Source organism: Nymphalis io, chromosome 29 (assembly GCF_905147045.1).
Source record: "Nymphalis io chromosome 29, ilAglIoxx1.1, whole genome shotgun sequence".
Lineage (NCBI taxonomy): Eukaryota > Metazoa > Arthropoda > Insecta > Lepidoptera > Nymphalidae > Nymphalis > Nymphalis io.
Genome location: NC_065916.1, coordinates 6,628,062 through 6,651,898, shown reverse-complemented (window position 1 = coordinate 6,651,898; position 23,837 = coordinate 6,628,062). Strand labels below are relative to the sequence as shown.

General features: G+C 34.0%; 4 protein-coding genes and 1 long non-coding RNA gene across 6 annotated transcripts in view; 4 read left to right on the top strand and 1 right to left on the bottom strand.

Moving 5' to 3' along the window:
* The window catches only part of LOC126779470 (transferrin-like), a 49,686-nt gene extending 48,727 nt beyond the window's left edge, over positions 1-959 (top strand). For both annotated transcript variants that reach the window (XM_050503464.1, XM_050503462.1), the window contains one exon: positions 431-959. In XM_050503464.1, coding sequence (XP_050359421.1) covers positions 431-897 — 467 coding nt within the window. In that variant the 3' untranslated portion in view covers positions 898-959. The remainder of the gene's footprint in view (positions 1-430) is intronic.
* Positions 960-6,205: 5,246 nt separating this feature from the next.
* Positions 6,206-7,972, top strand: LOC126779514 (BRCA1-associated RING domain protein 1-like). Its single transcript, XM_050503563.1, has one exon. The coding sequence runs from the start codon at positions 6,278-6,280 to the stop codon at positions 7,892-7,894; it is 1,617 nt and encodes a 538-aa protein (XP_050359520.1). The 5' UTR covers positions 6,206-6,277; the 3' UTR covers positions 7,895-7,972.
* Positions 7,973-8,907: 935 nt separating this feature from the next.
* LOC126779665 (adrenodoxin) lies at positions 8,908-14,070 on the bottom strand. Its single transcript, XM_050503823.1, has 3 exons — positions 13,753-14,070; positions 10,065-10,244; positions 8,908-9,359 (listed from the first exon to the last, which is right to left on the bottom strand). Exons 1-3 carry the CDS (start codon positions 13,893-13,895, stop codon positions 9,203-9,205), a joined length of 480 nt encoding a protein of 159 aa, XP_050359780.1. The 5' UTR covers positions 13,896-14,070; the 3' UTR covers positions 8,908-9,202.
* Positions 14,071-14,510: 440 nt separating this feature from the next.
* Positions 14,511-17,941, top strand: LOC126779624 (tetratricopeptide repeat protein 1). Its single transcript, XM_050503773.1, has 4 exons — positions 14,511-14,868; positions 15,922-16,155; positions 17,000-17,156; positions 17,583-17,941. Exons 1-4 carry the CDS (start codon positions 14,697-14,699, stop codon positions 17,860-17,862), a joined length of 843 nt encoding a protein of 280 aa, XP_050359730.1. The 5' UTR covers positions 14,511-14,696; the 3' UTR covers positions 17,863-17,941.
* A 3,041-nt stretch (positions 17,942-20,982) lies between these two features.
* On the top strand, positions 20,983-23,476 carry LOC126779719 (uncharacterized). Its single transcript, XR_007670387.1, has 3 exons — positions 20,983-21,099; positions 22,277-22,397; positions 23,434-23,476. It is a non-coding gene; the product is annotated as an uncharacterized LOC126779719 (long non-coding RNA).
* Positions 23,477-23,837: the final 361 nt, after the last annotated feature.

Here is a 23,837-nt window from a genome sequence, read left to right as displayed (position 1 = left end):
CCTCCTCTCCCTTTTTTTTTTGAGGAGAAGGTTTGGAGCTTATTCCACCTCGCTGCTCCAGTGCGGGTTGGTAGAATACACATGTGGCAGAATTTCGATGAAATTAGACACATGCAGGTTTCCTCACGATGTTTTCCTTCACCGAAAAGCACGAGATGAATTATAAACAGAAATTAAGCACATGTAAATTCAGAGGTGCTCGCCCGGGTTTGAACCCACGTTCATCGGTTAAGATTCACGCGTTCTTACCACTGGGCCATCTCGACTTTCCTACTTTTATAGCTTCTCTGTTTCACTCAATACACCAAGTATTGCTGCTTGGCGGTAGAATATGTGATACTAATGCTAAGTTTCGTAAAGTGTTGTTTCACTGACGTGCTGCCTTCACTCTACAGCTTCATGTCACATAATAAAATGATTTTTGTTTCAGATAAACTAATCATGGAATCCTGGGCTAGCAGCAACGTCGACATAGTCTCAATATGTCCTGAAGAAAACACAAAATATTGCTATATATCTTGGTCTAACATTGGTCACATATTTGCCGTAAATAACATAACATCAATGAGACGACACGAAATCATAACAGTGTTCACCAAACTCGACCAACTGTTTGGCAAACATCAACCATTCCACAGCGTCATGTTCACTATGTACGGACAATTTAATCACCAACTCGATATATTATTCCACAATAACACAAAGATACTGGCTCCCGAGAATATATTGGACATGCATCCATACCGTTCCATGCCTTTGAATTTCGAACGAAGCTTTTTAAATAACACATCTGACAGCTGTCAGTTTACAGATTTGGCGCCAAATACTGCATTCAAAATGGCGCCATCGTTTTTACTTTTAATACCAGCGTTACTCACTTACGTATTAAGTAGTTAGCCTTTTTTTAGTTTAGAAAAATGTAATATAAATAGTGTGAAATAAATATTTTTATAAGTGTCTTGGTTTTATTTTTATTTATTAACATCTTTATTTAACGTAGGTATGCACTTAAATCAAACTTGTAAGAAGACTTTAATATAATGTTTATAGAGATTTAATCATTTTTGTCTTTAGGGCTATTCTGTATAAACAAATTCGAAACTCGCCGCAGAAAACTTTCAAAACAACTGATATGCGATTTTGAGCATAATAATTATAACATTTCAAGAATACACGCCACAAAATAGTATATCACCATAAGTCGGGTATTAACAATTCACGGGTGAGTTACGAAGTGAGTTCTTACAGAATAGCAGTGCTTTACTAATGACGCCACATTTAATCTAATAAACACATACTTTGTTGATAATTTTCTGACTAAGCTTTCTACTTATATATATTATTTGTACAAATTAGGATGTTTTTTTACAGTCGATTATATTATACATGTAAAAATATAATCAGATTCATTTTATTACAGTAATTGTAATGTGTAATCCTCAAATATGATTAGTTTGATTACATTTTTACCAAATCTGGTAGTACCGCCCGTTATAAATAAATACACAATGGTAGATGATTAATAAATAAGAAGTTATTCGTATTATTACTATATATTCTGCATAAAAAGACACCCTTTTCTATCTTTTTAATATTAAAATGAGGTATCCGCCTTATTTATTAATGATTTTAACGCGAGGAGTTACAAATATGTTTTTACTTCTAGTGATTATACAATATTTTTTCTCTGTTTCAATCGAAATTATTAATATTGTTGATAAACATAATATTGTTGTATGTCAATTTTGTTAAATACATCTTGAAAATAATCTCAACCTCTAGTTTCTATTCTAAATATATTAGGTAGTGCTAGAGCTTTGTGCAAGCTCGTCTGGGTAGGTACCACCCACTCATCAGGTATTCTACCGCAAAACAGCAGTACTTGGTATTTTTGTGTTCCGGTTTGTAGGGTGAGTGAGCCAGTGTAATTAGAGGCACAAGGGACATAACATCTTAGTTCCCAAGGTTGGTGGCGCATTGGTGATGTAAGCTATGGTTAACATTTCTTACAATGCCCATGTCTATGGGCGTTGGTGACCACTTACCGGTGGCCAATACGCTCGTCCACACTTCAACTCTAAAAAAAAAGGTCCTTCCATATGAAATTGGCGTTTTGTACGGGAGGAATATAAAGTCAATTTTTTTTTTTTTTTGTAAAATATATTTAATTAATCAAAATATGCACCGTTATTATCTATGCACTTTTGCCATCTCATAGGTAGTTCATTGATCCCTTTACTAAAAAACTATGGGGGCAAGAATCAATAAACTCTTTGAAGGCGGCTTGGACTGGCACATCGGAGTTGAATTTTTTTCCTTGTAAGAAGTTGTCCAAAATCCGGAAAAAATGGTAATCTGTTGGATCAAGGTCCGGGGAGTACGGTGGATGTCGCAGACATTCCAATTGTAGCTCATCTAGCTTAGTGGTTGTTTGTTGTGCAGTTGTCGTGAAGCAGCAGCGGCCTAGAGCGATTGACCAATCTCGGTTGTTTAGCAGCTTGTTATTCCTTCATGGTTTGCAGTTACTGACAATAGATATCTGCCGTAATCGTTTGGCCAGATTCTAGAAAACTGTAGTGAACGACACCGGCGCTAGTCCACCAAACACTCACAAGTAATGGAGTATAAATCTCGAGCAAGCCCAGAACAGTTTGCAACTTTATTGGCATTCATAGAAAGATACGTAAATTATTAGTTATTTCATAAAAATCTTCCTTTTTTATTTGAAAATCCATCATACGCTGGCACTTGAAAGCTTAAAACATAAATAATGATGCTGTAGGGGTACTGGTCTCTAGCTCACTGGTTGTTGTCTTCTTGTTTGGAGTTGTAGAAAAATTACTTCTTGCTGGACTTTACGTGGTAAAAGGATGGGCATATATACGAAATCTTACGACAACATTAACAAATAGAATAACTTACAATCATTTCTAAAAATATTTATAATTTGGTTGTCCAAAGAGAACGCTTAATTTTCCACCAATGATGCAAATAGTGTATTCGGCTGATTCTGCAAGAGCGTGACGGGCGAGCGACATAAACGCTTGCCCGCTCGCTCACTTTAAATACGTAGCGGAGAATTTTAGTTGCTTTAGTCAGCGCGCGTCTTTAGGTATCGCCGGTTGTATGTAGTCTCATGTAGGTAAATTCCACAATGTGATACGCGACATGAACGAAACAAACAAAAAAATCATTGTTTGATTCATTACTTAACCTTTGTTTCTCTGAAATAGTTTTAAATTGTTCTAATCAAGGCGACGTAACGAGGCCGCAGCAAGAGCCTCAAGGCCGAATTAAAGCTGACCGACTGTGGCCGCAACCAGAATCAAATTTTAAATTGTTTGGCTGATACTGGACTTTTTTTCGCAACAAATACGCATTACGCGTTTCCCCCACGGGAACAGTGGGGCGGTATGTGGGGCTCGCCGGTGTCCAAGACGCCGAGTGCGCCCCGAACATCGGAATATCCACTAAAAAACCAGCGGTACCCTTTCTGTCTTAACGAGGAGCGCCACGGGATCGCTTTTGCATGCTACCGTGATGAGGCTGAAAAACCCTATTTGAATATAGACTTGAACTGAAAGCAATATTTATGTATAGTAATTGTAGGTTATTGATTTCTAAATAAAGTATTGTCTAATAATAATACCTTAAATATATTGAGTGAATTGTAAATACCAAGTAATTTATAACTAAAAACTCCTTCCTCCTTACCTACCGTGCACACCACGGCCATATTATTATGAATGTTTGTGTTTTAATAAAAATAATAATAAATTTATTTGTAATAATAAAGCTTTTTATTAATAATTTACTATCTAAGTACATTTACAGCGCCTAAGCCACACTTCTTCATTATGAGCGCACCACAACATATTTAAAGTATGCATTTTAAATGGTTAATATAGTCCAAAATTATGTTCAATAAACGAAACACTTGGTCATCATATAATACGCCATTTTTAACTTTAACTCTTGAGTCTCCTAGATCGTTTAGTGTTCGTTCAAAAACTTCGACATCGTTTCGTTAGCGCTTGTCAAAACCGTAACTTGGCTAAAATTTATATGGAGTTAGCGATTAACATTGTACAAACAATTACATTCCATTCTATCACTTTGAATGATTTTCAACTTGTCTACGACCTTTCTATTCGTTTGTTTTGACCACGTAACTTAACGTTGAGTTGACGTCATGCCCATACATATGATAAGTTTTCTATTAGCGATTACGATTGTAAAATTTCAACTTGGCTATAGCGGGTGGTACCTCGAACATCCAACAATAACGATTGAGTTTATTACGGTTACGAGTTTGCGTTTCGGATCTTATAGTTTACATAGCTAGCTGCTTTCCTTGCACTTCTTTGACCCTGGTATTTATGAGCATTGATGTATGATACTGCGTTATGCGTACACCAGAGCAATCAAAGTCCTAGTCCAACTTACGTCAAATCGGGGGTAACGCTGTTGGTCCTTCACTGTGTGTTTTATAAACACTCGTAACAAGCGTAAGCTCTCAGGAGACATACACTATGAACTCTCTGAGTTTAAAAATGAAATTAATGATATGTTATATCCTCGTGGATGTCGGCAAAATAATAAAAGAGCACAAATTACTTCTTTTTAAGAACTATAGGAGACTCATTAATATTTCTTTCTTCACAATATGAAGATATGATTAATAAATTAAAGGTATGAAGTGTGAAAGACAGAGCAATAAATATATGTTGTACATAGACCATACAAGTTAATCCATTTTTTTTTTTCATTTGAATATAATGCTCAAGGACGGAAGAACTGAAATACGCCTATAAATATTACAAGGATCGCTTTTACGGTTTTAAAAAGTATTAAAGAGAGACAGTAAAGTATTAAGGAGAGCACAGTCAATAAAAGCTAACATGATTGTCAGAAGATTTGCGCGTGCGTCAAGGGCTCTAAAGAAAACATTATTCCGCGCTTACTGTACCTCTTTTTGTACATGTAGTTTGTGGGCTAATTATACATTAAAATCATAAAATGCTCTTCGTGTCCGGCACAATAACGCTTTTAGATTGCTGATGGGGTTGCCTCGCTTCTGTAGTTGTCGTTAATGTTTTTACGCATTAATACGAAAAAAGGTGTGCATCCTTGGTTCACAGGGTGCGGACCACCTCCAAGAAAATTCTAAACATGATTGCTAACAGACTAGACTGTATATTTATAAGAATAAATAAATAATTATTATTTTTAAAATTACTTTTTAATAAATTAGGAAATTAATGTATTTCAGACACATGTTAAAAAGTAAAGCGCAACAGGTTGAAAGAAACCTGTAAATGTCTCCTCAATCCTCCATAGTAGTGGAGACATTTATAGGCTTGTTACTTTACTTTTTTAGTCTGTTTGTCCAATCTTTCTAAGTCTAATCTTTAAAACGGCTAAAAATTACAAATTGAAATAACTGAATTATTATAAGTATTTCAAGGTTCCACCTGGCTTCCATCAAATTCTATCAAAAGTTATAAAAATATACGCATTTTTGTTGTTATAATATATGTAGACGGCGGTGTGCTTAATACGTGAATTTCAGTTCTCCATCGTCGGTGAACATTTTCCGGAGTAGAGTGACATCCTGTTATACATTTGTATTCGCTTTCGCTTATAAATAATAAAATTAAATAAATCTCTTACAAATAATATAAATTGCTTAGTTTTATCCTGTGGCCCTGGTATTTATGAGCATTGATGTATGCTGCGTTATGCGTACACCAGAGAAATCGAACTCCAAGTCTAACTTACGTCAATACATTAGAAGGGTTGTAATTATTTTCTAAAACTTTTAATTACACTTTTTATTATTTTTATCGTTAGTTTTGAGCTTTCATTAATTTACCTTGCGTAAATTATAGATTGTATTAAAGTTTGCAAAAATTGTTTAGTTTTAATATTATTTTGATACCAGACGCCGGCAAAGCCGCAGGCAATGCACTAGTAAATAATAATAATTATAAATAAAATACACCGACATGCCATAAGTTAACAGTTTTTTTGTTCATAAAAAGTTCTGCAAAATTTGACGTTATTATTTTGTGTTATCTTGATCTATCTCTTTAAAGATAAATCGCTAAAAAAATTTTTCACTCTCTGGCCTCTATGCTTTAAGTTTAATGCTGTCATTCATTTTTGACTTTGACAGATATTGTAAAGTATTGTCAAATTAATTTTTCGCGGCGGAAACTTTCATTTCGTAAATATTAAATACAGATATTTTTCATCCAAACTTTTAAGACATAGAATGTCTACAGAGAAACTAAATAAGTTCTTAAAAGCATTAGACGCAGTCAGGCTAGACTATACATGTGGTTATTGTTCAGAATTGTGCAAAGATCCGGTAACTCTGAGTACGTGTTATCATTTAATATGTTCGGAACATTTTAAAAACATTAGAAATTGCCCCACATGTAATATACCACTCACCGGTTGTACGGCGTTCGCGGACGACAGTTTGAAAGCATGTATTAACTCCACAAAAGAACTTAGCAATATATTTGAGAGCTTTCGTAACAAAAATGTGTTACAAAATACAAAAGGCGAAAGTTCAAATGGTACTAGTAAAAAACGCGCCCTAAATGAAAAAGCCCACAGTATTGAAATTAGTGATAAGGAAAATAAAAAGACAGGTAAGTCAAACACCAACATGACTGCTTCGGAGAAATCGAAAAAGCCTGAAAATAAAATTGAAAATTTAAGTTCTACATTATTATCATCAGCTAGTTCCAGAATGTACAAAGGTATAGAAAAGAGGAATAACAAAGGAGAAACTGCTCTACATGTAGCTTGTCGTTTAGGTAAAGTTGACACTGTTATAGAGCTATTGAAGCAAGGTGCTAACACTAACACTAAAGACAATGCGGGCTGGACCCCTTTGCACGAGGTTGTACAAAATGGTCGCTTAGATTTGGTAAAAATCTTATTACAATATAATACTCTCATTGATGTCCCGGGCCAAGGCAATGAAACACCACTCCATGAAGCGGTAAGGTACAATCACACAGAAATTGCCAAGGAATTAGTCAAGAATGGTGCAAATATTAAAAGTAGAAATAGTAAAGGTGAAACACCAATAGAGCTAGCATCAGATGACATGAAGAAAGCCCTTGAAGATGCGCTCGATAACATTATTCAAACTCAAGGTGTAAATGTAACTATTATTTCCGAGTTACATGCTGAATTAGACTTTGAAGATATAAGGGTGTTCTGCGTATCACAATTTCGTACCGTACACAACAAACTGAAGATATTAACAAAACATCATTCAAATATACATATTGAAGCTAAATTCGTTAAAAAAGTTACTCATTTAATAGTAGACACAGAAGATGACCATATATGTACATCCAGCTTAGATATTTTACAAGGAATCGTTAGTGGAATATGGATCATATCTTCACAATGGATAACAAAATCAACGGAAACAAATTTGGAGCCGTTTAACGACTATGAAGTCAAGGGGGTTGGGAATAGCTCGTACTTAGGTCCGAAAAACTCACGGTACAACAAATATAAGCAGCTACCGGGTATATTTAATGGGTGCCACTTTTATTTACACAATTTCAATACAAAGTATGAAATTTCAAAAACTATAGTTCTCACTAAAGCAATATTAACAAAACTAATCATTGATGCTGGCGGTGTTGTGTTACGACGTGTACCGAACCCTGAATTAATACCGGATGCAGAGAAATTGGTTCCATATCATGCAAAGAAAGATGGAAAACTTGTTAATTGCTCTCATTATATCATTTTCAAAGATATTTATGAGCCAATGTATAATATGGCTCACTTTAAGGCTCTACCGATTGGTTGGTTGATCGAATGTATAGAAAAATATGAGCTATGTGAGCCTTGGTGAAACTTGCGGATAAAAGAAATATATAATTTATAACCCAAGATAATTATATGAAAAATTAAAAGTAATTTAAAAAAACAAATTATGCCTTGTATTTATATTATAAAATTTTAATTTTTCAATTTGATTGTAATCTGTTTTTTTTTTGTAATTACATTGAATAAATGTTATAACTGTTTTTAAAATTTTATTTAATCCTTTGAATGTAAAATCAATCGCCATAACTGTATTCATGGAATTTGTAACATACAGAATTGTCTAGCTTTGCCTATCGTGAGAGAAACACCTACGTGCGCCGAAGCCAGAGATCATTGAGCGTGATCAAGGGCCGCAGATAACTAGGTAGTCGGATTATATGCTTAACAGGGTTTACAACCTAAAGCCAGCCACTTATCGTACCTTAAAATTATTGTACATTATCGTACAACAGGATAATGATTATAAAATACAATAATATTATACAAAATCACAACAATATATTTGAAATAACTTGTAATTCCACTTTAAATCAGCAGTACACTAAAAAAAAATTGTACAGTTTTTTTTCGTTTTGATCCCGCGATATATTATAACTGCCAACACTCCGCATCAAACCAAGATATGAAGCGGCTGCCATTGTTCCTAAGAAAGAAATGAGCCAATAGATGGCGCTGACAGTAAAAACAATTGTTATTGGTTAGTGTAATTATCAAATTTTATATTAAGGTTGTTATTCACGGCTTACAGCTAGGTATTTTTTCAGCTTGTACCTCATATAAGAGTCTTCATAAACTCTATCCTAACGTATTCTAATTTAGAATAGATAATAAATAAATTAAAAAAGTATAATTTTGTAATAATTTATTCTAACTTGATTAATAATAAAAACATAATATGAAAATAAGTCTTAAACTAAAACCTAATACTTCAGGATAACGTTAAAAGACAGTTCAACAATTCGAATTATTTAACAGATTATAAAAATACTCTTTTAACTGTACAGATAATTAATTTTTTTTTTTTAATTGTGGAACAAGATCCTTTATAAATATTATAAATTGAGGTAATATTAGTTAATCTCTATTATCTATTCTAATTGGATATTTTAACGTATATTATGTAGTGTTGCCAACATATAAAAAATATACTATCTTAGCTGCGTAAATAGATAAATCTACCCAACCCTAAAAAAAACGTAACCTTGTATAAAAATTGGACATCAATAGGTATATATTTTTTGTTACATTTTTCATACTTTTATATTCAAAACTTCATTATAATTTTCTAGTTTTTACATCGTCAACGATTGAATGGTCTAAACGTGAAGCGTCATCAACTTCTGGCATCGTTAACACTCTCTGGCACTATGACCTCTAGCCCGTCGAGTTCTTTGGTCAAGGTTACTTGGCAACCTAGCCTCGATGTGTCTGTTAATCCATACGCTAAATCTAACATGTCTCTCTCTTCGTCACCTGCCTCTTCAGCCAATCTGGAATAAAAAATACAATTTTTTTAATATATATTTATAAGATAAATGCGGTCCTGTCGAAAATAACCATCTATAATTTTGCGAAAATCCGTATTAGGTCCATGGCCGGTTTAATACCTATGTATACAGATATGTATGTATCAATTTTCAACTTGGTAAAAGGGCTCTGTGCTTTTGTCTGGGCAGGTATCACCCACATCACATATTCAACCAACGAACAGCAATATTTTGTATTGTTGTGTTCAGGTTTAAAGGGTGAGTGACCCAATGTAACTACAGACACAAACAAATTACATCTTAGTTACCAAGGTTGGCGCCGCATTAAATATGTAAGGAATAGTTAATATTTCTTAAAGCGCCAATCTCTTTGGTGACGGTGATGACCATTGGGTGACCATATGGTCCAACAGCCAGTCCTATTTTATAAATTAAAAAATGTGTATAATGTGGGCTCATATCCTGGATTAGAATAATAAAACAAAAACTTAGTAGGATCTTTCGAGAATCTTCCAGTTTCAGCTCGGAGGTAGGAAGTTAGTAGATACGTAAACACGTACCCGTGCCTCGGAAATAACGAAAAACATAGTCTTGCCCCTGAACTCTTTCCGGTCGTGTCGGTTTGCTGTTCCGATTACGAGAGTGAACTACCAAAATGGCAGTTGATAGTCGACAAGGCAGTTGAGAATATAAGTAATAAAGCATCACCTGTCGAAGTCTTCCTGCTTAAATACAACGTGGCAGGTGGAACAGGTCACCGTGCCCTCGCACGCGCCATACCCGTCTATATCGAGGTCATTATTAACGACCACATCTAGAAGGGTGTCACCGACCTTTCCTTCGGCTTCTAGCTTTCGTCCGTCGTAGAGGTTAAACGTCACTTTGACCCTGCAAAACAAGAAAAAGCGTTAATAACGCAATGGTTAACAGACAGTCTTGATCCCTAGGTCTATTGTGGTCCCCACTTCTAAAACAAAATTTACGTTTGATTGCAGAGCTGAATAGGAATATTAGAAAAATTGGTCTAATTCAATAAAAAATGAGTTATTTCTACTTTCAGATTAATATAACGATTACTAGCCATTGCCATTTTCAAAAACATACCTTTTTTTTAAATTTCCTGTTATCGAAAATCGCACGCGTTTTTGTGCACCTCTACGGCACTAGACTTTTTGAATGGTATAAGTTTCGTTCCAATTCTTTCATATAAACTATGGTAATAAACTATATTTTAATTTTAAATTTGACAAGTATAGCGTATCATCACAAAAAAATGTCACTGTTCCGGTGGGACATTGGGCGCCCCCCTGAGGAGAGCTCCGACGAGCTACGAGCGGAGCACAGCACGGACGAGGCTGAGGATGCGTTATATCAACACGATCCCGTAGCCTCACGGATTCGTGCTGAGGACGGCTATCGCAATGGTTTTAATGGGTAAGAATCCCACATAACTCGGTTCCTCCCCCACAGGACCCGGGTACTTTTCTGAAGGTTTCCACTGCGAGAAAAAAAGGACATTGGGCGCCATCTTTGAGGTTAAGACATGTCGTCTAAATAAACTGTACTCGGAGCCACTCATGTAAAGTGCATTCGTTTGGCCTTCCTTGAATCTACAACCGAACTCGTATTTGATTTATCTTATGTGAAAAGTTTGAAAAAAGAGAAGGTTTAACTTGCCGTGCCTCGGAAAGCACGTAAAGCCGTTGGTCCTGCGCCTAAATTCTTTCCGGTCGGGTCGGATTGCCGTCCCATCGGATTATGAGAGTTTGGGAATAGAGAGTGCACCTGTGTTTGCGCACACACTTATGCTCTATAACATCTCTTGCGTAGTTGGCTAATCTCTCTTGATATTGGCCGCCGTGGCCGAAATCGGTCTGGAGGACATTATTTATTACACACACGGTAATTTTATCCGACACATTTTTATCACGGTTGTCTCTCGACGTTTTCCTTCACCGACTAGATGAATTATAAACACAAATTAAGTTCATGAAAATTCAATGTTGCTTGTCCATTTGATTTTTAATCCTAAAATTCATACTCCTCCACGTGTCCAATCACGTAGGCTCTGCTGTATACGGGTATAAATAAAAGCTATAGATCAAACTAGGCGCTCCGAGCGGTTTTCCCCGCAGTAAGCGTTTCTGCTTCGCCCTCGATAATATTTTTTACAATTTTTACAATGTATGGGCGGCGGGGCTACTTTTCCGGCGGCCCACTTGTAGTAACAAATATTAATTGTTCTGTACGTATTTGCAATTATATCAATGTGTCGCGTTGAAAAGGCTAAATGAACATATTTAATATCATCATAAAATAATGCCGTTCGTAAATTAATAATGAAAATCTAACTTATTTTGAAGTGACTGATAACGTATCAGAAGGTTATTATATAATTACATGTTGGATGAAATAAGTAGGTCAATATCATCATTTATATTCCAGATATAAAGCGTTTAAAAAAAGTCACAAGTGTACATACATATATATTATTAATACGCACTCACACACAGGGGCGGATTTTCCTATAGGCCTCTCAGCCTAGTTCAAAAATTAAGAGAGCGCCAAAATTTGATAAGTTTTTTTTTTTTTATTTTAGTTGTCGTTCTCTTTTTGAAAAAAGTTCGTCAAAGTTTAAAAACTTTAAATGTATCTGAATCTCACAAAAAGTAATTTTCTCCGTGCGGTAGAAATAAAAATGGTTTTCACCAGTATCTAAACACACTGATTAAGATTATTTTCTCATATACAAACTACGTTTATTACGTTTATTTAATTCTCATACATCATTCAATTTTTCTTGCTTTACAGGGAAAACAATCTTACGTAGGCCTAGTGCACGCAAGGTATTACATACGCACACACGCACGTACGCACGCACGAACCTGTATACGCGACGTTGCCAGCCCGTCAACTCAACGCCACCGCTCTATACCAGTATTTGTTTAGTACTGTGTTTTGATATACTAAATTCATTTTTTTTATATGTTAATGTGATGTTACACATGCAACGTTTGTATTACGGGGATAGCTCGGTTGCAACACCACAATCTATGTTTCAGGATTAAAAATTGGATAGAGATTTCATATTTATACCCAATCAATGATTATGCTGGATATGTTTTAAGTATTTAAAATGTAAATATATAAAAAATTCAAGAGTCAGTGATGTCTGAATATTATGAGTAAATAAATATGTAAAAACAAATCAGTTAGAAATTTATTTCTAGTTGAGAATAATAATCTTAGAGACTAACATTTAATCGTCCATGCCTTTTGTTACATTTGGTTTCTTAATTTTAAAACTATATACAAAACTATTGCATTTATATGTTGTTAAAAAATTGAAAAAGATTACGATTTTTATTAACAATATGAACCTCATCATCTCTCAATCATTTTTTGAATAATGTTGCATAATTTAAGTATTAATTTAAATAAAGAATATTTATTCCCATAAAGACTAATGTCACTTACATGAGAACAATGAAAAACTTAAAATTAGTTATTACATTTTATTCATTTATACTCATTTAACACATTTAATCTTTTGTTATTTCAAAAAAAATTCATGTAAAGTAATGAAAAAGAGGATAATCAGCTAAGTTTACTTAGATATCAAAAGTTATAGAACAAAGTAGTCAAAAGAATAATTAAGTAAATTAAATGATTTTCAAGTGTCAAGTTATTATATTTTTTTTTTTTCTAAATGACAAAATAAGAAAACAAGAAAAAAAATATAGTAACTAGCATAAAAAAAAAAGTTTTATGACCTAACTATTAGGAAGAATTTCATAGATATTGTTTGTGAGTTTCTAGTTTTAATTTCCAGTTAAATTTTTATATTAATGTAGAAAAAAGGTTTTTTAAATATTGACAAAATTATGTGTTTCCAAAAAAATTAAACCTTCTCTATAAAGAACATAATATAAATTAGATATGCAACATTACTGTAAAATTATTCAATATGGATGATACTTATTGTGATAAGAGTTTTATCATTCAAGTCTTGATAATAAAACTCTTTAAATTTAGACTTATATCATAAGCTGCAATTTTCTCTCACTTTTCTGGTGTGTATCTATACTATTTGAGCGCAAAATATTCTGCCAATGTCACATATGATATGAGATTATTCAGTTTCAAATTTTAAATCGTTTAATGATGATGAGTGAAAACTATGTATTCTACAGTAGATAATAGTAAACAATATTATAATTAAATTATATAATTATTTGAACACAACATATAAATAATATAATAATAATTTTAATTTACTTTTTTACAATAAATATAATTAAATATTTTATAAATGGTGAGTAAGCTAATATATAAATTCTTTTGAAATTTGAAATATGAACTTTTTTTAACGAGACAGCGAGCAGTGAGCACTTACTTTTCATCCTTTAGCGCGAGTCGGGTTGTTGATAAGGGTACTACACTTCTATGATTACCGAAAGTCGTAACAACACCGTTATACGTCCGTAAATAAGACGATCTTGATTTGAAGAAAGTTATCACAATGTTTCTATAAAACATCTTATGAACGATGTTAGCACACTCTTATTCACACTATGGCTAAAGAAAAGATATGAATAATTTATACGCGTCCGCGACGGCTAAATTTTATGATAATACAACTACGATAGCTTTTAAATATTTTTACCTGACCCTGAAATTGCAACATGTATAGGTTAGTTTTGGTTTCGTTCTACGTTATATTGTTTGTTAGTTGTGACGGATCACAACTTGTAAATTTAACTAAATTGAATTTTTAAAACGCAATAGCTTATATATTCTACTTTTTCATTACAAATTTATGTAAAATATTTAATATTTTTTCTTTCAAGCTGTACAGTTTTCATATTAACTTACAGAATTAATCTTCTAAATATAATAACAGTAGGAATGCAATGAATGGAATGTCAATTTTATCGTGTCATAATTGTCATCTGTCAATGTATTTTTTGTTTTACGCAATATAAACATTCATATTTCATATCCGTAATTATCAAGTAGCCGAATTGACTATAAAAAATATCTTATATTTCAGAATAAAATTAATTGAAAGAAAAGAACCGCTTAATATTATTGAATTATGTAAATTTCAAAACATAGCGATTTTATTCTCGTTGGTAATTGATTTAATTAATAATTTATTGATGCGCATACGAAACGCCGCTGACGAAGCTGTCAAACGTGAATGTAATAATCGCTTTTAATTTATAGAAAATAATAATAAAATCGTGTGATCGTGGGTGTAATTATACCTCTAATACTTAGTATAACTTGTTAGGATTAAAAAGGACTAAATATTCATAGAGTTAAGAAAATCGCAAAATGTCTGACAGACTGAAAAGTACAAACAGCGTTTCTAACGAAGAAGTTATTCAAGATTTGACAAAGAACTTGGAATTTTCCCTACGCGCTGACGATGACGACGGGTTAAAGTCTAGTGATCGTGATGAGGATTCTCCTGCATCTGGCAATTCTTCTAAAGCAAGTCCACCGGGTAAGTTGACGCACCACTCCTAGTCATATTCTTTAATTAAGCGTTGTCACCGTTAAACGAACTACTTAGAAGCTTTTCTTTATATTTATAGTTTTGTAATACACAATTACCACGCGGCCACAGCACTTATAAAGTAAAATAAAAATCCCACCTTAGTTGAAAATTTATCTGGCTACATTGGTATGTCCAAAGATATTTTGAAACTGTGTTCCCGGTATCGAGGTCTCTCTTTTATTATTACCCGTCCGCACTTAAGTGTATGATGGGGTCATTACACACATAGTGTCCTCCTTCCTGACGTTGATGGTGTCTGAAGATGAGATTCGGCCTCACAGTAGGTGCCCTTGGGAAACGCGTATTTGAAGCCCTTAAGTGGGCTTCCAATATCCAGCTGAGTATCTTAAAGACTCGCATCCCGCCTGGTGACTATCGAGGCCATTTGAGCGAACAGCAAAAGGTCAATTAAAAAAAAAAGTACATCTGTGTTTTATATATTTTAATAGGTATTTAAGATATATCACAATTCATGAAAAATCTTAGGTATTGTTTTATATCTTTTAATAGTAAAACAGTATTATAGCTAGGGAAATAGTGCATATGATAATGTATCCTGTATACACAACACAAGTGCATTGAGGCAGGGTAGTTGAATAAACGCACACAATAAAACACTTTTACTCAAGATCTCGGGCTATTATAATGTAGAATGCATTTATTGACGGTGTGCGAGTCTAACAAATCAATGACTTGCATATAAATTTTATGTATCAAGTTAAGAGCTCCGTTTGCAACCTGTGTCCCATTGGCTAACAGGCTGGGGGTCTGCCTGGGGGTGTGTGCCTGAATCTGTTAGTAACTGCATCACAGTTTCACATTATAGCAGTTATTAATGTTCACATCTGGTTTCTGATATTATATGATGGTTCTAAATAAAAAAATATTAATTTTATTATTATTAATTATCTGACAGATCTGGATGGCCAGCCCGTAACTATGATACTTAAGTCAAATGTAACCTATTATTAAATTATGTGTATATTTCGTCTTTTGCAGTTGATTCTATATTCAAAGACGAAGATGACGATGATGATGTTAAAAATGAACAATCTGATAAAGAAGAAAGCGATACAGACTCGATTGATGAGCTCTCACTGAAGGATGCAGAAGTCGACCTGACAGATGATCAGAAATCTGATCGTCGGAGTGTTGCTGAAGTACTTAAGACGAAGGGAAACCTGGCATTCAAAAATGAAGAATTCGAGCAGAGTATTGAAAAATACACTGAAGGTAAATGGCGCATTTTTTTTTTTTGAATTAAAAACTTTTTTGAATTTAATAAAATATTTTTTTACTATTAGGAATAATATATAAATTTAATAAAAAAACCATTTCATTTCATTGTTTTAAGTATTCACTTTTGTCGGTAGATGAGGTACCTCACCTCATCTACCTTTAGTATATCTCCATCTTTAGTAATAGTTACATGAAATATAAAAAGAAATGTAAAAATTATTGATTGAATTGAGAATTGCTTCTATTATTACATATCATATTTGATCCTCTGAAAAACAGAAAAATGCATATTCATAGTGCGTTCCTGGAGCGTATTGTGTTCGAAGATTAAATTGAATGAAAAAGGGGGATTTTTTAATATTTGGCTGAAGCATTTCTTTTTTGTTGCATAAATAACTTTTTCTTAAACTCGATATCAATGGCAGGAGGGACAATAAGCAAACTTAGATTTACATATTCCGAGCAAACTACAAACAGTTCTCCATTTTTTTTATAGATAGGTGGACGGGCATATGCGCTTCCTGATGATAAGTGGTCACCACCGATAGACAATGGCGCCCTAAGAAATATAAACCATTTCTTATATTATCAAACCGCTACGAGCCTTGTGAACATATTCCTTAAATTTCACTGGCTCACTCACCCATATAACCCGAACATAACAATACAATAACAATAGTAATACTATTTGGCGTTAGAAGTTAGTTGCGAAAAAGATCTAAGCATTTATATATTGCTCATATAGTGTATGTATCGAGGAGATATCACTTTTAATGTAAGATTAAATATAACAATAAGCACACGGTACATTTTTCCTACATGAGTGTTATTTTTTCAGCATTGAGAATCTGTCCCCTACAGTTTGCCGAGCAACGCGCGGTACTTTACTGCAACAGGAGCGCAGCGAAATTAAAATTAGGGCGATATAAGCAAGCGATCAAGGATTGCACGAAGGCTGTGGAGCTGGATGACAAATATGTTAAGGCATATTACAGGTAAATAATATCTGAAGCAAGAACGATGTATAGCAGACCTTAAATTTACATATTCCATGCGATTTGCACTACAAACAGTTCTCGATTAATATCTTTATGTATAATACAAAATGATTACATTAAACTACTAATATACCCTTTAATTTTACTTCCAAAGTTGCGATGGCAATTTCGCCGGCATTCGAAAAGACATTTTAACGGGAATCCATAGATTATTCAACATCTCGACAAAGTTGTTTGTTTGTCATTACTCCTCTTTTGGTTGGTATGCGCAACATGTGTAGCATATGATAAAATTAAGAAAATAAATATTTTTTTTGGATATCAAAACACTAAAAACTCTGTAAAGCTAACGTTAACTAAATTCTCTAAAGTTTGTTTCAATTAAAAACTATGTGTATATTTATAATCTGTATTTTTTGACAGGCGAGCCCAGTGTTATGAATTAACAGAGAAGCTCGACGAAAGCTTGGAGGATTATAAAAAGATGCTGTTAATCGATCCGACACACAAAGAGGCACAAAGCGCGGTGGTGCGCCTGCCGCCGTTGATCGCTGAAAGGAATGAGCAGTTGAAAACTGAAATGTTGGACAAACTAAAAGATTTGGGGAACATGATATTGAGGCCATTCGGCCTTTCCACTCAGAACTTTCAAATGGAACAAGACCCGGACACAAAAGGCTATAAGATTAACTTCAAACAATAGATATCTGTGTTGAGTTTTATTCTATAAATATTAAGTTACACCTTGTGATATTGTTAATATATTTAGCTTTGAAAAACTATATTGTTTATTCTATTACAATCCTCAATATTTTGTCAACTCGAGATGGCCCAGTGGTAAGAACGCGTGAATCGTAACCGATGAACGTGGGTTCAAACCCGGGCAAGCACCTCTGAATTTTCATGTGCTTAATTTCTGTGTATAATTCATCTCGTGCTTTTCGGTGAAGGAAAACATCGTGAGGAAACCTGCATGTGTCTAATTTCATCGAAATTCTGCCACATGTGTATTCCTCCAACCCGCATTGGAGCAGCGTGGTAGAATAAGCTCCAAACCGTCTCCTCAAAAAGGGAGAGGAGACCTTAGCCCAGCAGTCGGACATTTACAGGTTGCAACTTACTTACAATATTTTGAATTTTAAAATTGTTCCTTTTCATTTTTTTTTCTCTTTCATTTTTATTCTTTTGTTCCTAACACTAATTTATTGGATTTATATGTTACTAATGAAATTTATGGAGGTTGGTCTGAAATGTTTTTTTTAAATTATTAATATGCCCTTATCCTAATATCAGCCGGAAGATGTCCACTGCTAGTAAAAGACAAGGATTTCGGTGATAGCCGGTCTTGCGCTACCCGCATCCAACGGCGTCCCGCGACATCCCCTCCCCCCTTTACCTCCAAGTTTAAAATCAGTTCAATTTCAAACTCTATTCAATATAAATTTGAGCCATGGCTCACTGGTTAACACGAGTTTCTTAACCAAAGATTGCGGCTTCCAATCAAATAAGACGGGCCAATTGGCGTTGTTGGTAGATATTTGTTGTGGGTACGATTCCCACCCAGGACAGACATTTGTGTGCATGAACATGTCTATTTGTCCTGAGTCTCGGTGTAATTATCTATATAAATATGTATTTACAAAATAAAAGTAGTACATCTAGTATATCAGGGTTCTGGTTTCCATAGTACAAGCTTTGCTTAGCTTGGGTTCAGATGGCCGTGTGTGAATAATGTCCCAGGATATTATTATTAATAATAATAATTAATGTACCTCGATGACAACGGTAAACATCGCTAGGAAACCTGCCTGTGTTGTGTGAAAATCTGCCATATATGAGCACTTTCTAATCGCCATATGTGTAATGTAGATTCTAACGAGAAGAGCTAGCAAGATACACAGTATTTACATTTTTTAAATAAGTAGTAAATAGTAATTATTTAATTTTATTGTATGGAAAATAACATTTGTCGTGAGATTTTAATTTATTCATTCATTAAATATAAATATGGAAAAAAAATATAAATAGGCAAAGATATATTTCTCCGTGAAGGACACTGATCTCGTGGAATCGGAGACATGGTTATATAATAAATAGACTTTGTTTACTTCTATTGGTTATAGAATGATTGCCGATGATAACATTTATTTATCTTCGGCAAATAATGCAACTAAGTAACATTAAAATATAGAATAAATTTGGTATTCAGTATAATATTTAGCTTGGTGGTAGGACTTTGTTCTAATCTGTGGACAAAGCCCTACCACTAAGTGGGCTAATAGCGGTCGTAGACGGCAATGGGCGCCCTAGGTATTGAATGAGTTAATATTTCATTCAAGGTCAATGTGCCGTTGACTTTGGAACTAATATGTTATGTCCCTTGTACCTGGAGACTTTTAACACTGGAAAAACGCGTTACGCGTTTCTATCACGCGAACAGGGGGGGGGGGGGGCGAGCCCCACATACTCCCCGTATGTGAGGCTCGCCGGTGTCCAAAGCGCCGAGTGCGCCCCAAACATTGGAATACCCACTAAAAAACCAGCGGTATCCTTCGCTCGCTGCATCGCTTTCGCATGCTACCGTGACAGAGATTGGCTCACTCAACCTTCAAACTGAAACAAAAATATTAAGTACTACTTATGGTACTCAGACAGGCTCGCACAAAGCCCTACCACCAAGCGATATATTTTTGTTTTATATTCGTAAACAGCATATAACGTAATAAAGTATATTTTGGTTTCGAGCTTTCGAACAAACCTATAAAAACTCTATCGTGAAAAACCTATTTGAAGGGTTCGTTTTTGAGAGAAGAATTGACAACATTTAAAAAGGGAATTCTGAAATGACATTTTACAATTTACTGTTTCGATAAATACGTGATGAATTTTTGAGTTTTTTTTATTTCGTTTAAATTTACCAATGTAAAATTTATATCAATTTTATTTCAAATGTGTATACAGTTATTATAAGCAAAACAGGTGAGTCGTATTATTTTATTACAATAAACATTTCGAGTGAGTCCAGTCTGCCAGAAAAACACCATTAATGACAGCCTTAAATGGTATATAAAACGGGTTGACTTCAGAAATTGGCATCTCGATTTTGGGTGGGAAATGGGGGGTGAGGTTTACAACCCACCTTACCCAAGGTGTACGATTTGATGGTAAATATTTCTTGTTGCCATTGCCAATGTCTATGGTAGCAACAACTTGACAAGTGGCTTATTTTTCAGTCTGCCTGTCTATTAGAAATGTTTAGTAAAAAATACAGTTTTTAATACATAAATTAAAATAAAAAGTACTGGTTAAAAAGGTTCTATTACTCTCTGTATTTCAAAACACAGACGTTATAAACTTAACTTACATGGTAAAGACAAAAATATGATTTCTATACATTTACGGAAATATTTAAAATTAAATTTATTTTTTTCGCAGGCAGAATATGGCGAGATGTCGAAGGAAACGAAAGTATGTTATATCATTATGTACATATAAATTTTAATTAAACAAATTTATTGTGGTATTTATTAATTGTTTTAATTTCTTTTTCAGATCGTGTAAAACGTGAGTTTTTTTTATTTAAAAGTACAATGACCTTTTTCATGATGTGCTCCAAATAAAATTGATAGTGAACAGTTTTTCTAATAGATTAATCATTAATTCATAATAATGTTTTCAATGTTTTTTTTATTTTATTTAAAGAAATAATAATGTTATAGATACGCCGACGTGTTGAATTTAGGCCTAAGACACTTTTTTAGAGCAATATATTTTATTGAATATTTGTTTTTTTTTTAATGAGATTAAAGTCGTAAATTTTCAGCCGCTGTCGCACTAGGCAGGGTAGATTCAAGCGGTGTAGGTCTGGAGATCGTCGGTACCGTGTAAGTGTGGGCTGTAAACGCCGGCGATGTCGGTCTAGATCTAGACGAAGAGCACGGTAAGTCAATGATCTAAGCGACTTATCGGATGTAAGTTTTTATTACTCAATACATATGAAATTGGCGTTTTGTACGGGAGGAATATATTTAATTTATCAAAATATGCACCGTTGTTATCTATGCACTTTTGCCATCTCGTAGGTAGTATAGTGTGTGGTCTTGCGTTGTCGTAAAGCAGCAGGGGCCTAGAGCGATTGACCAATCTCGGTTGTTTAGCAGCTAGTTCTTCCTTCATGGTTTGCAGTTGCTGACAATAGATATCTGCCGTAATCGTTTGATCAGATTTTAAAAAGCTGTAGTGAACGACACCGGCGCTAGTCCACCAAACACTCACAAGTAACTTTTTCTGAGTCAATTTTCGTTTAGGGCAGGATTTGGCTGGGTCTCCAGGGTTCAGCCATTGCGACAAGCGCTTCCGATTATCGTACAGTATTCACTTTTCATCACAAATAATGATTCGATTTAAAATCCCTTCATTATTGTGTCGGTTGAACAAAAAAAAACACAGCAGTCGACGCGTGTTTGCAAGTTCGATTTACTCAATTCATGAGGTACCCATCGTTCGTTTTTACTTTCCCGATTTGCTTCAAGTGGCTTAATACAGTTATATCATTTACCCCGAAGCCTGTAGCTATCTCTGAAGTGCTTTGTGATGAATCCGCTTCCACAATAGCCTTCATTTTCCACTTTGGTCTCCGGCCGTCCACGGGGTTGGTTCTGAAGGTCGAAATTTTCAGAACGAAAACGTTGAAACCAATAACGTACCGTGCTTTCTTGTGCGACACCGGCGCCGTACACATCATTAATCCTTCGAGCTGTTTCTGCAGCACTGGTGCCACGGTAGAACTCGTACTCTTAAATATACCGATATTTCATGTTTTCCATTGTGTGGTAATAGGCGGCGCCAAAGAAAAAAATAATAGGAAAAAACAAATGAATGACTGTTTTCAAAACTCAAATGTACCAGCTAAATTAATTTATAAATTTGAATTTGGAATTCTTAACCAAAGAGGAGATATTTCAGATCAAAGTGGTCAGTACGACAAAACGCTAATTTCATATGTAAGGACCTAAATAAACGGTTTGGATGTGTTTTATAAAAAATAAGGTGCATTAATTAATGGGGCATATTGCTAACTAACATCAGCTACTATATTATATATTGCATTTCAACAGCTACTCGTGGCGTTGTCGGTCGCGGTCGGGCTCCTTCAAACGCTGTAATCGATGTGATAGAAGATACCGCTTGCGACGCAGGTCTCGATCTTAACAATAGCGACCAGATTATCCTTAAACGGTAAACATTAACTTCTTGTTCTCTTCTATACAAATGATGTTTGTCTGTTTGTCCACGATGCAATCCTAAAGTATTCATCCGATTGTGATGAAACTTTGGCGAGGTATTCTAAGGATGTCAACGGAGGTCTTGGCATTAAAAAATTCAAGATTTTCTTCTTCGTATGTTTTTGAAAACGTTTAAAAACGTTTGATGTAAAATCTTAAAAGAACCCTTCTAATAATGGATAAATCTCTTGAAAGACTTTAATATGGATAGTCTCTCTGTACGCAGACAATTATTAGATCTCTCTTTCCTATTTAAGATAATTCGTAACGAGATCGACTGTACTTACTTACTTGAAAAGATATACTATCGTATTCCAAGGCGCAATGTTCGTAGTTTTCTGGGCACTTTTGATGTCAGAATATCAAAAACGAAATTAGGATGTAATGCACCAATGCCTAGATCATCACGGTTGTACAATGGTTTTTGTCAAGATCTAGATATTTTTAATGACTCTGCCATGATTTATCGTAAACGGGCGCTAGAATTGTTGAGAGATGCAAATAAATAATAAATAAATAAATAAATAATAAATAATGTTATCTTAATTTTATTTTGTATTAATTAGTATATTTTTAGTAATTTTTTTGTAACGTAAACCTTGCATGAATTTAATGAATTATTTAATTTTAATTTGTACCTATATCAATTTCAAACTATTTGTGTTATTAATTTTAATTTTATTAAGTGCATGTTTATTTTTTTATGATCTTTAATTTGTACCAATTTGGACTTTTTTTTTTTTTTTTTTTAATCTTTCTACTCATGTTGCTATAATTATGTGTTAATGTATTTTTAAAACAAATATTGTAATTGTTGTGGCTACTTTAAAAAGCTTCACATGTTAGCTATTTTCACTAAATTGTTTTACATTTGTCATTAAAACATGTAGTAGCTACTAGTGGTCCTTAAAAAATAAATAAAAAATAAATAAATAAATAAATAAATCAATAATTACTTTGTTCGTTTCATGTGATATTATTTGTTTCAGATTGTTCGTCTGTGCTTAGTCAACGATGTGTTCGAAATTGTTTGTATTGTCTATGATTTATGAATATATTTTTATTTATGACATGTTATTTTTTTATTTAATTATTGTGGACTGCTTGGGTTTCTTCCGTGCTTCAAAATAAATGCGGGACTCTTAGAAAAATAACGAACAAATTACATACCTACGAGTTTGTACGGGATCCTTGGCGAGTTGGACTCTCACTTGGCCGGTTTAATGTTTAATTTTTGTAGTTTTAGGCGGTATACAAATAAAGTTATTATACGTCTGCTATACATTCAACAATTTGATGTACTACAAGGATCAGAGACGACTGACGCGTAGGCTCCGAATCAGCAACAAGAAACTTTGCCTAAAATGTCTTGTGGTTGATGTAATAAAAAGGC

Bases quoted from the DNA above. Each gene is read 5' to 3' on its own strand.
- LOC126779665 (XM_050503823.1), bottom strand. From the start codon at position 13,895: ATGTTTTATAGAAACATTGTGATAACTTTCTTCAAATCAAGATCGTCT. The intron at 10,245-13,752 runs GTAAGTGCTCAC...CTTGTTTTGCAG, and splicing joins CTCGCGCTAAAGGATGAAAA to GGTCAAAGTGACGTTTAACC. The intron at 9,360-10,064 runs GTGATGCTTTAT...TTTTTATTCCAG, and splicing joins AAGCAGGAAGACTTCGACAG to ATTGGCTGAAGAGGCAGGTG.
- LOC126779514 (XM_050503563.1), top strand. From the start codon at position 6,278: ATGTCTACAGAGAAACTAAATAAGTTCTTAAAAGCATTAGACGCAGTC.
- LOC126779624 (XM_050503773.1), top strand. From the start codon at position 14,697: ATGTCTGACAGACTGAAAAGTACAAACAGCGTTTCTAACGAAGAAGTT. The intron at 14,869-15,921 runs GTAAGTTGACGC...CGTCTTTTGCAG, and splicing joins TTCTAAAGCAAGTCCACCGG to TTGATTCTATATTCAAAGAC. The intron at 17,157-17,582 runs GTAAATAATATC...ATTTTTTGACAG, and splicing joins TATGTTAAGGCATATTACAG to GCGAGCCCAGTGTTATGAAT.